Raw genomic sequence first — 14,034 nt, forward strand, 5'->3', positions numbered from 1 at the left:
GATGTTGTGGGGATTAAATGAGATGATGCATATCAAACACTGAGCCCAGCACCTGGTTTGGTATGAGGACTCAGTAGGTGGCCACATTATTGAAAGAGTCAAGGATACTGAATACATAATGAAGTTAATGCAAGGCCTTGGGCCTGCAAGCAGGACAGCACAGACCTCTGGGTCCATCCTCTGGGCGGTCATGCCCAGCTTGGATCTGCCCAGGGCTTAGTCTGCCATTTCAGGGTCTCTGTGGGGCTGAGGAAGGCAGCAGCGGCTGACAGAGATGTCACCACAAATCCTAGTCTTTCTCTCCATTTGAGCCACCGGAGAAACATATGGAGGAGAAAGGAATAGGTTTGGTTTTGTCACTATCCTAGAACATCTGAGCAAAGTGTCCATCCTAGTCCTGTTCAGCTTGGTGACTACACTTAGTCATCCTGTGGTGCATACTTGAAAGTTGCTAAGACAGAAGATCTTAAAATTCCTCATCGCACACACACAAATTTGAAACTATCTGTGGTGATGGATGCTAACTAGCTTTACTGTGGCGATCACTTAAAAATATATACAAATATTGAATCATGGGATCCCTGGGTGGCTCAGCGGTTTGGCTCCTGCCTTTGGCCCAGGGCGTGATACTGGAGACCCGGGATCGAATCCCACGTCGGGCTCCCGGTGCATGGAGCCTGCTTCTCCCTCTGCCTATGTCTCTGCCTCTCTCTCTCTCTCTGTGTGTGACTATCATAAATAAATAAAAATTTTAAAAAAACAAATATTGAATCATTATGTTGTACACTTAAAACTGTTATAATGTTATATGTCAATTATATCCCGATTTAAAAAAAATGTTTCTAACGGAGTGACTATTCTACTCCTGTTTTAGGCAATATGATAAAGGAAAGCCATGCTTTTCAACCCCTGTAAGTCACCCGGGGTCTGCCGAACATGCAGATTCTGATTCTGTGGATCTGGATGGAGCCCCAAATTCTGCGTGTCTGAAAAGTTTCCAGGTGAGGCTGGAACTCTGAAACTCTCTATCTAGGAAATATATCAAAATGTTGGGGAAAAATAATCTTTTTTCTTTAAGATTTTCAAAATTTATTCATGAGAGACACAGACAGAGGGAGAAGCAGGCTCCCTGCGGGGAGCCCGATGTGGGACTCGATCCCAGGACCCTGGGAGCATGACCTGAGCCAAAGGCAGATGCTCAACCACTGACTCACCCAGGAAAAAAAATCCTTTTTAAAAAATGCTTTCCAGCCAATGGTAGAGACTTGAAGGAAGGGAAACCTGGAGCCAGAAGTGAAGCCAGACCCTAGTCCAAGTAGATACATGTGAAAAGAAACGGTCATATCGTCTAGGAAATTTTGCACAGTTCTGTGGCCTAGACTCATTATGCATAGAACTTTGCTAGGAAGAGGAGGGTGACGCTTAGCACTAGTTCTTGTACCTGTACAGGGGGCAGGGGTCAAACTGGAGAGCCCTCCTCATAAAGCAGAACTCAGGAAAGTCTATACGCTGAGAAAAAAAAAAAAGGTGATCAGTATAAATAAAAACAAAAACAGAGAAGTGTCTGTCAGCCTTGATTTGGAGTAGTTGGGGGAAAAAAAGTCATTGAGATTTTAGAGCTACTGGATGACCCTTGCATGATGTGAGAGTCTGAAATGACACTGGTAGCATGGTCGTAAAACCCCCCAAATGATCATTTAAATCTAAAGCAAAAAATAATAAAATAAAATAAAATAAAATAAAATAAAATAAAATAAAATAAAATAGAATAAAGCGGGCCCTGGCCTGTTATCAGCATGTCCTGATGCCCCACTGAAACAATCACAAAATCCTCCCTGCAGGAATGCACCTCAAAACCAGGCCATATAGAATTCTCATAAGATTCTTTAAAAATAGGGGCTCACAATTGAAAGTTCAATGCATACAAGGCAACAGAGTGCCATGAATGGGAGGCAGCAGGAACAGCCAACCTTAGAGTCAGGCCCTCACAGATGTCAGATACTGGGATACAAAACATAAGACAATTATATTTAATGTGTTTGGAGAAATAAAAGAATAAAAAGTGAGTAAAGAGCACGAGACCACAGTAACCCCCCTTTATCCACAGTCTGGGTTTGCATAGTTATAGTTACCCAGGGGTCAGTCGAGGCCCAGAAGCAGACAACCTGCCCCCCCATGTGACATCAGGTCAGTAGCAGCCTAACGGTACCTCACGATGCCCCCATTGTTCGCCTCGCTTCCTCCCATCACATAGGCATTTTATCATCTCACGTCATCACAAGAAGAGGGGTGGGGGGTCTGGTCCAATAAAATATTTTGAGAGAGAGACCACACTCACGTAACGTTTATCACTCTGCGGTGGCATGATTGTTCCACTGTATTACTGTAGTTGTGACTCTTACCAGGCCCAATCTGTAACTGAACTTCATCGAAACGGTGGATGTGTTGGAAAAAACACAGCATGTATAGGGTTCAGTACCATCTACAGCTTCAGGCATCCACTGGGGATCTTGGAACGTGTCCCCACAGATAAGGGGTGGGGGGAATCACGGTGTAAAAAATGAACAGGTAGTTTTGAAAAAAATGATCAAAATGCCTACTAATGATAAATCAGTATCCCTATCTGCCTATATTACAGCCAGAACACCTTCTACTAGAAAAACGTTGGGAACTTTGTCCGCCCCATCCCTGGCCACTAAGCAAGCTGCCCATGTCTGCCCTGTGTCGCAGCGGGGAATGCTATCAAAAATATTTTTCATCATCTTGTGCTACTTCTCCTCTCTGGGGTGCCCTGGCTCTCTCCTCCAGGTCCCAGCTTCTGGCCCTCCTCCTTGTTGAAGTGACGTGTCCAGACACTCCCCCTCCCAAATGCACACGAGTCCCTGTCTCAGGACGGCACCCGCAGTCTGAGTGGCAGGGGTCTCTAGCAGCGGCCCTAATCCCCCCCCATTCTGCCTTCACAACCCGCATACCCATTTACAGAGCGCCTTTCCTGTCCCCAAGAGCACTGTCGTCCTCACAGACGGAGGAGACGGGCTCAGGGTTACTGTCATTTGGCTAGAAATCTACAGAACCAGAATTCAAAACAGGCCTCGCCCCCATGCCTGTACTGTGGCCCGGGGCTGGTTCTTGTCCACAGCTCATCCACTCAGCAGTGATCGGTGACCAACCAGTACCCGTCTGTTCCTTCATTATGGTGAACCCTTGCCAGCCTTCCTCAAACTGAATTGACATCTTACTCTTACCCAGTTGATTGGGGAATCTCTGGGTCATTGCCAAAGGTGGACTTATGCTCAAGGATGTTAATTTACGTTCCATATTTCTGAAGATAAGCCATCTCTGGTTGTAGTCCATAGAGACATAAGTACAGGTTCTCTCCAACAAAGGCCTAAACCCAGGGAAGGAAGACAGGGTCCCCATGCGTCTCCCCTCCTCCCGTCCCCAGGTAATATCTTGAAGTCCCACAGATAAACATTTTTTAACTCTCAAAAATATTAAAAAAAAAAAAAAAAAACACAAAACATGAGCACCTGGGTGGTTCAGTCAATCAGTTAAGCGTCGGGCTCTTGACTTCCACCTAGGCTGTGATCTCAGGGTCCTGGGATCAAGCCCTGTGTTGGGCTCTGTGCTGCACGTGGAGCCTGCTTGAGAGTCTCTCTGCCCCTGCCCCCACCATCTCCCTCTCTCTCTCTAAATAAATAAGTAAAAAAATCTTTAAAAAAAAATTTTTCTCTTTCTACCTCTCCTTCTGCCCCTCCCTGCCTGGCACATGCTCTCTCTCTCTCTCTCAAACAAAACAAAACAAAACCACACCTCACAAAACATGACTGTATGTGGTGGGCCCAGTAGGAGGATGAGCCAGCAGAGGCCTGGTTCGCAGGGCATCTGGGCATCCTTGGAAAGGTTCCTAGGTGTGTTGGAAATCTTTTATGCCCCACTTCACATATCCTAGGCTCACCTTTTAAATTTAGCCAATACTGTGGTAACCCAGCTGTACAACAGGTGCACAGAATAGAATACCTCTTGCTTTCTGACAGCTACTACTGTGCGATCCTGGGCAATTCCTCAACCTCTTTGTGTCCCAGTTTCATTATCTGGAAAAAAGGGTGGTAATGGCACTCACTTCATATGGTGGTAGTGAGGATTATATGAGTTAATAAATGTAGGGTATGTATAACAGGACCTGGCACAGCGTAGGAATCATAAAAAAGATAGACATTGCTATTATTATAATTGTCATTATTATTTCATTTTTCTTCTTATGCTATCTGGGGCTGCTTGCTAGAAGAGGAAGACTGGGCTTCCTAGCTCTGAGTCTGCTAAATTGGAGGCTAACTCGCCATGATTGGGAGTTGACTTCAGCCCTCAGGCCTCAGGAGTAGGAGGAGTGGGGTAGGAAGGACAAGAATCCCATTTACTGAAGGTGCAGGAGCTCAGGGAATTCTCACAACACCTCAGGGAGAAGGTGTTCTTACTACCTCCTTTTTAGATGTGAGGAAATCAAGGTTGAGAGAGGTTGGAAGACTTGCCTGAGGTCACGTGGCCAGGAGTGGCGACCAGATGTGACCCACGGAGCCTGGGCCTGCTACCTGGGGCTACCATGTGAGGCTGCAGAGGCGGTGAAGGGAAGGGCATGTTTCTATTGTTACCTGATTGATACTCTTTGGGAAGAAGAGGGAAGTCACAGGGAGGTGCCTCCCAGTCACCCGTACCTGCCCACAAATGCCACAGGGGATCACCTGTCAGGGCTCTAAGAGGAAGAGGGGCCCTGAGTACTCCTTCCTAAAGTACAACCTGGGCTTCAGGTGAGGTGGGCGGGAAGCAGAGGGTCTGTTGGAAAGGGCACTGGGCCAGGAATCAGGACCTGGATTTCAGGGCAGGCTCCCTGGGCAAATTCTGACACCCAAAACAGGGCCTGCCATGCAATGGGTGCTCCATGGTTATGATCAAATGAATGAATGAACCAATGAATGACTAACAGGGTCCCTGCTCTCAGAGGGTTTCCAACCTGGAGAACATGCTCATAAGTGTCCCTATAGAGCAGCCTGTGCTGTGTCAAACCTATAAGGCAGACCACAGGGGTTGTGGGTTCAGCCCCGGGAAATTGCCCCTGTGAACTGGGATCTATTCCAACAGGGGAACCTGACTGGGCCAAAAGGCTAAGGAGACTTCCGGGAGGCAGAGGAGGGGAAGAGCACAGACCATGCAGCCTGTACGCAGAGACACAGAGGCTGGGGCAGTTTAGTATTTGAAAGGCATGTGAGACGGTGCGATCCTTCTATCCTGCAGCATAGTCCGCTCTCGCCCCTTCCTTCCGTTCTCCTAAAGAGTAGCTCCCAACTGTGCAGCTATCTGGAAATCGGGCATGTGCCCAGCTCCCCAGCGCTGGTTTTCTGAAGTTTGGCCTCATACAAGGAGCTGGTTTAAAAAGAGATCTGGGGATGCCTGGGTGGCTCAGTGGTTGAGCGTCTGCCTTCAACTTAGGTCGTGATCCCGGAGTCCTGGGATCGAGTCCCGCATTAGTCTCCCTACAGGGAACCTGCTTCTCCCTCTGCCTGCGTCTCTGCCTCTCTCTGTGTCTCCCGTGAATGAATAAATAAAATCTTTTAAAAAATAAAATAAAACAGAGATCCGTCAACTCCCAGGCCCCAAGGTTCTTCTCCATCCAGCAACTGTAACAAGGCCTGGGACCAACCCAGCCCTCAGGGAGCTGCAGGTTTAAACCAAAGCCAGGTCTGGGCCTGGACCTCTGTCCTCCTTGGCTGCCCAACCCAACCCAACCCGGGTGTTTACACATACCCTCCCCACTCCCTGGCAGCAAGGCCCACTGCCTCTCCCTGTTCCCCCCTGGCAAAATGCCACTACCTCTCCCCACCCCGCCCTGGCCAAACACCAGCAGCCGAAGCTGGAGAAAACTAGACCAGCAGGCCCCACCAGGTGACAGCCAGGAAGAAGAGGGTGACATGGAGGTCACTGGGGTTCCCTGAAGCCAGAAAGACACAGAGAGGAGCTGGCGTCTGCTGCAAGCTAAAGAGCAGCGAGTCTTGCCCTGTTTTGCTCCCCAACAAACGTTCCTGTGAGAGTTAAGAGAGTTATTGTAGCCATAATGATCCTTTACATTTTTATAGGGCTTTATTAGTTCACAGCCCCTGCTTACATGAGGTATCTACTCTCATAGAGATGCCAGCGACAGGAGTGGAAATGGGGTTCACCCTCAGTCACACAAAGGCAGGTGGAAGGGCCTGGGCCAGTCCCCCAGAGCTCGCCTTGGCTGATGTGTGCTGAGTAGCTTCAGACCCTGAGGGTCTAGGGAACTGGGAGGTCAAGACCAAGCTTCAGAGGCCTTGTGGGATTCCGGGGAAGGAGCGTGAGGATCCTGATGACCACGATGAGCATTTCTTGACAGTCTTAGAGCTCCTCCCACATGCCAAGCCCTCACTCGTGTCTTTGAGTAAGCACCTCACAACAACTCTGTGGGCAGACATCAATCACCATTTCACTGAGGTAACTGAGGGTTAGTGAGATGAAGCAATTTAACCGTTAGTAAGGTTCAGGTCGTTAGTAATCCTGTTGGAACTGGGATTTAAGACCAGGAATGACCATTCCAGAGCTTGGTCTCATAGACCCTCACTGCCCCCCTCCCCGTGAATAACCATCCAGAAATAACATGGCTCCCCTTCCCTCTTCCAATTTTAGGTTGGACCTCTTCCCCAGCTTCAGGGCCCGGGCCTCCTGCTGGCCAGCCAAGGGTTACAGGATCCCCACAGTAATCACTGACTACCACCTAGTGGCGCCACGTGGAATGTCGCATTCCTATCCCTCCATCTGAGTTTCCTGACGTTCCAGGCCTTCTTACTCCCAGGGCCTACAACCGTGCTGGGCACAAAGTAGACACGCAATAGACTCTTGGTGAGTGCACGTAGCCATCCTTAGAGGAAAAAGAAATATCAACTAGGAAAACGAGAGCATTGGCCGTCCCAACTTTTTTAGTTCTAGAAACTTCCCCAGGCCCATATTTCCTGTTTCCTGACAGCAGATCTGAAGGAACGAAGAACCAGACAGAGAAAGAGGTTTGGCTTTCCTCAGTCAGACGAAAATGGCTGCGGGCTTCCCTGACCACACAGCTGCTAGAAGCCCCGGGACTCCTATCTCCATGATCCTCTGACCTTCTGAAGAACTAGCCCTTGTCTGAGCAAGAGCAGTTTGACCTCATGAGGCGCAGGAATGGAAAGAAAAGAATTCAAGAGCTTTTGCTTTCCGTGTCTCCTCTGCTCCAGTAGAAAGTGAGCTCAGAGCTGCCCGCAGGCAGGAAGTCCTTCCTGGAGCTCCTGACTCTAAAATGAACTTCCGGTCCTCTCGCTAGAGAGCCCTGTGGAAGTTGCTGCCTTATTTGGTGTCATCAAGGGCCTAAGAAGCCGGGTGATTCCTTATGCAAGGACTGTGAACACCCAGACGTGGAGGAGAGAAGCACTGCGCCCTCACCCCCTCACCGGGGAGCCCCTCCTTCCTGGCTCCTCTGCTCTCCCCGGATGGCTTCTCTTCCCTCTCTGAAGTCTTGGGGCTGTTCTGTCCTCCATCCAGCCAGTTCAGGTTGACCTTGACCCGTTTCCTCCAGCAGGCACCCCACCCCTGAGCCACCATAAGGCCGCCATCCTTCTGACGCTGCAGTCACAGTCCTCCAGCCCTGGTGGAGACGAGGCAAGAGATTGGTGAGGCCCACCCTCAGTGGGGGTTTTATAAAAAGGATCCTGTAACCGGGTGACTGTCCTGTCCCCACTCCCAACTCCAGCTTATTCTGCTCCCACGTTCCTGGACTCCCCTGTGATTCTCTGTGTCACAGTGGCCTGCTCCCCATTCCTTCAGAACGCCGCTTCCCAAATGGGACCCTCACAGAGAAGTGAATCTAAGTCAACCACAGATGAGTTCTGTTTCCCACAGGAACTGGGCTTCTTAAATGTTGTGTACGCTTTAAAGCGGACTGTACCCTGTCAAATATTTTTTTTTTATCTGCGTCTTGTTTTGTTCTTCTATGGGTGAGTGTTTAAAGCCCCAAAGTTGGGCTTTAAAATTCTCCGCCTCGAGTGACTGCAATCCTCACTTCTCCGAGTCATTTGTTCAGTCTCGAATTCACTCATCCTTGCAGATCCAAATGCATACACTTAAATTTTTTTTTTTTGCTGAGTGTTGAGTCAGATACTGTCCCCGGCACTGCGACTCGAACACATGTTCATTATTCTCAAGGCACTCACAGTGCAATAGGAGAGAAATATGTCCTCAGATGCTGAAAGTACTATGTGATCAATGCTTTAATATGGGCATATTTGTGGCTGTGTGAGCAAAGAACAGGACCAAATTAAATTATTTTTAGCAAAAATAGACATTATTGGTTCCAACTACTGAGAGGTGGCAAGACAACCTGGCTCCAGGCATAGTGGGACTCAGAGTTCAGATGATACCATCAAGATGTGCCCCCACCCCACCATCCTCCCCACAACACCCCCCACCTTGGTTTCATTGCATGTGCTTGGCTTTCAGCTCTGGTGCTACCTGCGTGGGATGGAATGAGAAGAGGCTCTGATACAGGGATGAGCCACACCCTCCCAAAATATAACTGCAAGTTCACATAGTGAAATCAGCTACACATACGTACTCACACTCTTCCACACACACCACACACACAGACACAATAGACAACAAAACCGTTCTTTACAGGGACTTTCTAAATGACATTGCCCTGCATGCTCAACTCTACTGAAAAGAGTTCATAACACAAAATTTTGGGGTGTGGAGGGTGCCTAGACTGATGAGTGTAACACTCAGAGATGAAGAGGGGAGCCTCTGGGAACCATTAAGGACCTAATAGATGAGAGTCACTTTGGGATCAGATTTGGCCTTGGGAGAGAGCCCTGTTTGAGGTCTCCATTCTCCTTGGCACAGAACAGATCCAAGGGGGGTGGAGGAGGGCACATGAGGAGAGAGGCCTCCACAGGCCCCAGGGATTTCTTAGCTGTAGATTCATCACAGCTGGAAGGCATCTCATTTTACAGATGAGGACCCGAGATCAAAGAGATTCCATAATTAATAATTATTAAATTGGAAATATACTACACATTACAAAGCAGAAACAGTTGTATATTTTGTGTGCATACACCGAAGTGTTTGTGCAGTTGTTTCTATTGTAGAAGTATGAGCGGAGATTTATATTTTCATTTATAGCCTATATATTCTCCTCTTGGCAGCCTGAGAGACTTTCCCGAAGCACAGAGCTGATAAAGTTACTTCCTTTAATGGAATGCCCTCTGCTCTCAGAAGGAGATTCATATTTCCTATTATGGCTTCTAGAAGATGGAGTTTTAAGACAAGGCAAAGGTCAGAAATCTAAGAGAAGTGCCCCCAAGAAAAGTTGGGACCTCCAAAGACTAAACCTTTAGTGTATTCCTCATTAGTGAGAAATAAACCACCAAGAAATTGCTTGATCAAGCTTGACTTTTATCTTTTGTGAGGGCACTCGATATTCCCTGCTGCTGTTATTGACAAGCCAAGAGCAGAGGTGTAGTTTTATTATACAAAGCTATGGTATTAGCGTGTACAAGAACTAAGAAGGGAAACTAGAAACACTGGTTGCTAATGGGGAATGAGATTGGGAAAGACTTCACATTTCACTTTCTACACCCCAGCGTCATTTGAAATAAAATGAATGTGCATACAGTGCTTCCGTGATTAAATTTAAAAAGATCAAGTGAGCCAGGCCATGCAGGGCCTTGAATGCCAAGCAAACAATTCTGAAGCTATGGGAGGAAGCTCATGCTGCTTGGTGGCTGGTTTACTGCCTAGACACAGAGGGCAGCAAAAGGCTCCAGGACAGCCGTTCCTCACAAGGACAGGGGCCGGCTGGGGTAGACCGTAGGAGGCCGAGATAAGGGGCTGGAGTCACAGCAAATGAGAAACATCTCGTGAAGTTTCTTGTCTGTCACGTCTCCAGGATCTCATGTGCCAGTGCATTTTGGGGACAGGAAATCACAGGGGTTGGCCAGCATCTTGATAAGCCTCGGGCGGTCACCAGATTACACGCTTGCTGCTGCAGACCCCTTGCCTTCCAGAGGGTAGAGAAGCATCCTCTGCTGTTCCTCAGTTCTCAGGAAAGCTTTTCCTTCTCTATCCTCTACCTCCAGCAAGAAGAATGGTGCTCAGGTAAGAGTTTCTTTCAAAGGCAGTTTTGATTCCTTCCTCTTAGTCCACACACTTGTGAATTCATCTTAAGGTAGAGCATGCAGGAAGCCAGGGCCACCCCACCGCAAATCAAGAGGCACGAAGCTCCCTCATGGGAGCCTTTGGATGCTGGGAACTTGGGCTGTGGAAGAGCCAAACAGGGTCCACCAGGCTCTCTTGGCTTCTTTCCTATCTCCGCATACTCTCTCTTTCTCTCCAAACTTCAATCCGCAACTATGGAGAGATGTATGTTGCTAATTCTAATTTAGAGAGCAAGATGGCATCTTGACAAGACATTCCAAAGCTAAATTGTTTTAATAATATCAGGATCCACAAATTTGCTTGCTATCCAAAGGTGGTTTTTTTCCCCTTTGTATCCTTGTATATAACATTGTCCAAGCAGAATCTATAGGGCACAGTCTAATGGGATAATTGAGGAGAGTAATGAAAGGACTGGTTACACAGGTATGGGCAGAGCTAAGGGGAATCTGTAGAGGGTACTGACTGAAGACCCCAGGGACACAGCCTGAAGGGTGAAGGGGAAGAAGTTACCAGAACTCGGGAGGGCTGTGGCTGTAGGTGTAGTTGGAGCTGTGGCTGTAGCAAAGGCCATTAGACCGGGGTGAAGCCCTTAGGCAGAGTAACACCTCCACTGCTAACTCACAGCCTGGCAGAGAGAAAAAGCTAGAAAGCCACAAACCCCCAGCCACCCTCCTCCTGCCCTCCAGCTCTGGTCTGTGTCTTCCTTTGGCTGAAAGCAACACTGAGCCAGAGAGAGAGGGAGCCCCTGGATGAGGACTGTGAGGATGCAGAGGAGGGTAAGAAGATGGAAATGAGATTTGATGGAGAAATGGACAAAATCCATTTCTCTCTTTTTAAGATTTTATTTATTTATTTGAGAGAGAGAGAAAGAGAGAGAGAGAGGAGTCGAGAGAAACAGACTCCCTGCTGAGCAGAGAGCCCTATTCGGGGTTCCAACCGAGAACCCTAAGATCACAGCCTGAGCCAAAGGCAGACACTTAATCGACTGAGCTACCTAGGTATCCCAAAATCTCTCTCTTCTTATGCCCTCCTCAAAGTTGGGATTTTCTGGGATTTTCTCTGTGTATTTGGATCAATTTCTCATGGTACTCCTCAGGAAGTTCATTTGACCCTCTGCATGGATCTGGTGTCACTTCAGAATGATCTCTCATTATCATCATAAATGCCTTGAGAATGGGGGCGCCCGGGTGGCTCAGTTAGTAAGTGTCGGCCTCTGCTCAGGTCATGATCTCAGGGTCCTGGGATAGAGCCCTGCTTCAGGCTCCCTGCTTAGTAGGGAGTCTGCTTCTCCCTCTGCCTCTCCCCTCTGCTGGTGCTCCCTCTCTCTCTCTCTCTCTCTCATAAATAAATAAATAAATAAATAAATAAATAAATAAATAAATAAATAAATGCATGCCTTGAGAATGGAACATAGTTTTGTGAAGGGTTTTTTGTTTGTTTTTTAAAGGTCGGGTACACAAATATTTTATAAGTATTTTAAATTTATGATTTTTGACTGCTCTAGGAAGAAATCCATTGTAAGAGTGACTTAGAGTGTCTCCCCTGCAACAGAGCAGGGCACTGGGGACACACTAATGGACAGGAGGAAAGTATTTCCTGTCCTCATAAAGCTGACTTGCTGGGCCATTTCTGGCCAAGAGGGTTAGCCATACTCATACCTGTCATTGCAAAAGGTCACATTCTCTTCATAACCCTAACTCATGATCGCTTTTCTAGTGGATGGACCACCTTCAGTCACTGAGATTGTCCATAGGTCTTGGCCTGGGTCTTCCAACTTCCTGGCCCCTAAAAGGAAAATCTCAGTCCCAGGCAGAAGGAATGCAGAGCTCAGAGTCCCGTCGTCACCACACATAACCTGTCCAGACTTTTCTCCTCCTGCCTCCTGCAGATCTGACATGGTCTGGGAGGTTAAGAAGTGTTTGAACCCTAGAATATCCCCATGTCAGTAGAAGGTCTGACTCCAGGTTCCAGAACTGCAAAGCAGTGTGGTGTTCGGCAAGTATCTTAGTCTCTGCAAGCCTCCTTTTCCCTCCTCTGTAACGTGGACACGGTAATCCCCCACGTAGCAGGGTGGCCCTGAGAATCAGTGAGCACACAGCCGGTGCTCAAGTCTCTTTTGTGTTCCCAGGAATACCAGTGGGGGGTTTCTGAGCATCGATCCCACGGGCCCAGCCTGGGAAAGCACCTTCACGCCAAAGAATGCAAGTGACCAGCCCTTTCTGCAAACCCCCAACGTGCAGACCGTGATCACGGCCTCGCTGAGCCTCACATTTGCCCTAGGTGGGCTGGCAGGAAACGTGATCGTGCTCTGGTTCCTGGGCTTCCGCATGCGGAGGAACGCCTTCTCCGTCTACATCCTCAACCTGGCAGGAGCCGACTTCCTCTACCTCTCCTTCCAGACCGTATATTCCCTGGAGCAACTCGTCAACTTCCACTCCACGCCCCTCGCGATCCCCAGCTTCTTCACCACCGTGTGGACCTTCGCCTACATCGCGAGCCTGAGCATTCTCAGTGCCATTAGCCTGGAGCGCTGCCTGTCGGCCCTGTGTCCCATCTGGTACCGCTGCCACCGCCCAAAACACACGTCAGCTGTGATGTGCGCCCTGCTCTGGGCCCTGTCTCTGCTGCTCAGCATCCTGGAGGGGCAGTACTGTGGCTTCCTGTTTCTGGATTTGGACTATGGTTGGTGTCGGGCATTTGACTTCATCACCGCCACCTGGCTCATCTTCTTATTTGTGCTTCTCTCTGGCTCCAGCCTGGCCCTGCTGACCAGACTGCTGTGCAGCTCCCAGCGGGTGCCGCTGACCAGGCTGTACGTGACCGTGGTCCTTACGGTACTGGCCTTCCTCCTCTGCGGCCTGCCCTTTGGCATTCACTGGTTCCTCTTATTTTGGATTCAGACGAGGTCTCATGTCATCCTCTGGCATCTTTATCTGGTTGCGCTTGTCCTGTCCTGTGTCAACAGCTGTGCCAACCCCGTCATTTACTTCTTCGTTGGCTCCTTTAGACAGCGGTGGCCACGGCGACAGAAGACCCTCAAGATGGTCCTCCAGCGGGCTCTGCAGGACGTAACCGGAGGGGATGACAGTGAAGTCAGCAGCCCTCAGGAACATCTGGAGATGTCGGGAAACAGTCTGGTATTCTGACTCAGAGCCTCCTCCGTCGGATAAATGGTGGCTTTGAGAGCCAACTTTCTCCCCATCAGTTTGGAGGGTTTTCTGGACTTCTCTCAGCCTCTGGGCACTCCGATCTTAAGACCTTAAGGTTTTCAGATATAGCTTAAGTTTGAGATAACGATCCTCCGCATGAGGACTGGGACAGCACCCGTCAAGCAGGCACTGAGTGCAGCGGCTCAAGGACCGCCTGGACCAGGGCCTTCACACCATCCCAAGCTTTGTCAACTCTGGGGTCCCCTTCTGAAGAATCCCACCTTCAGCGGAGGCTGAAAGCAGTGCAGGAAAGGTCTAGATTTATTTGGTCACTGCACTCAGGACGGACTAGGAGAACATTCCATCACAAGTGTCTGTGGTCACCCTCCTGTCATCTGTCTCCATAAAATTAAAAGAATTAAAGTGCAGTCTGGCCCCAAAGAGTAATTTTCTTTGATTTGGCAAGGCCCTAGAATATCTCCCTAGTTTAATGAATGCTTACTGAATAAATGACTTAATGCATGAATAAATGATGGATTTTTAAACCGAGCCTGTGCTAAACATCCATTTACCAGATGTGAGTCACCGTCTGTTTCTTCCTTGCACCATTTCCAGTTTGTGCAAGCACAAAGCC

General features: G+C 48.7%; 1 protein-coding gene across 1 annotated transcript in view; it reads left to right on the forward strand.

Moving 5' to 3' along the window:
• MRGPRX2 (MAS related GPR family member X2) overlaps window positions 1-13,476 on the forward strand; it is a 30,739-nt gene extending 17,263 nt beyond the window's left edge. Inside the window, exons 3-5 of the mRNA XM_072793689.1 lie at window positions 6,290-6,451; window positions 7,619-7,709; window positions 12,380-13,476. Of these exons, the coding sequence (XP_072649790.1) occupies window positions 6,290-6,451; window positions 7,619-7,709; window positions 12,380-13,397 (1,271 nt within the window). The 3' untranslated portion in view covers window positions 13,398-13,476. The remainder of the gene's footprint in view (window positions 1-6,289; window positions 6,452-7,618; window positions 7,710-12,379) is intronic.
• The last annotated feature ends 558 nt before the right edge of the window (window positions 13,477-14,034 follow it).

This window comes from Canis lupus, chromosome 23, assembly GCF_048164855.1.
Source record: "Canis lupus baileyi chromosome 23, mCanLup2.hap1, whole genome shotgun sequence".
Taxonomy (NCBI): Eukaryota; Metazoa; Chordata; class Mammalia; order Carnivora; family Canidae; genus Canis; species Canis lupus.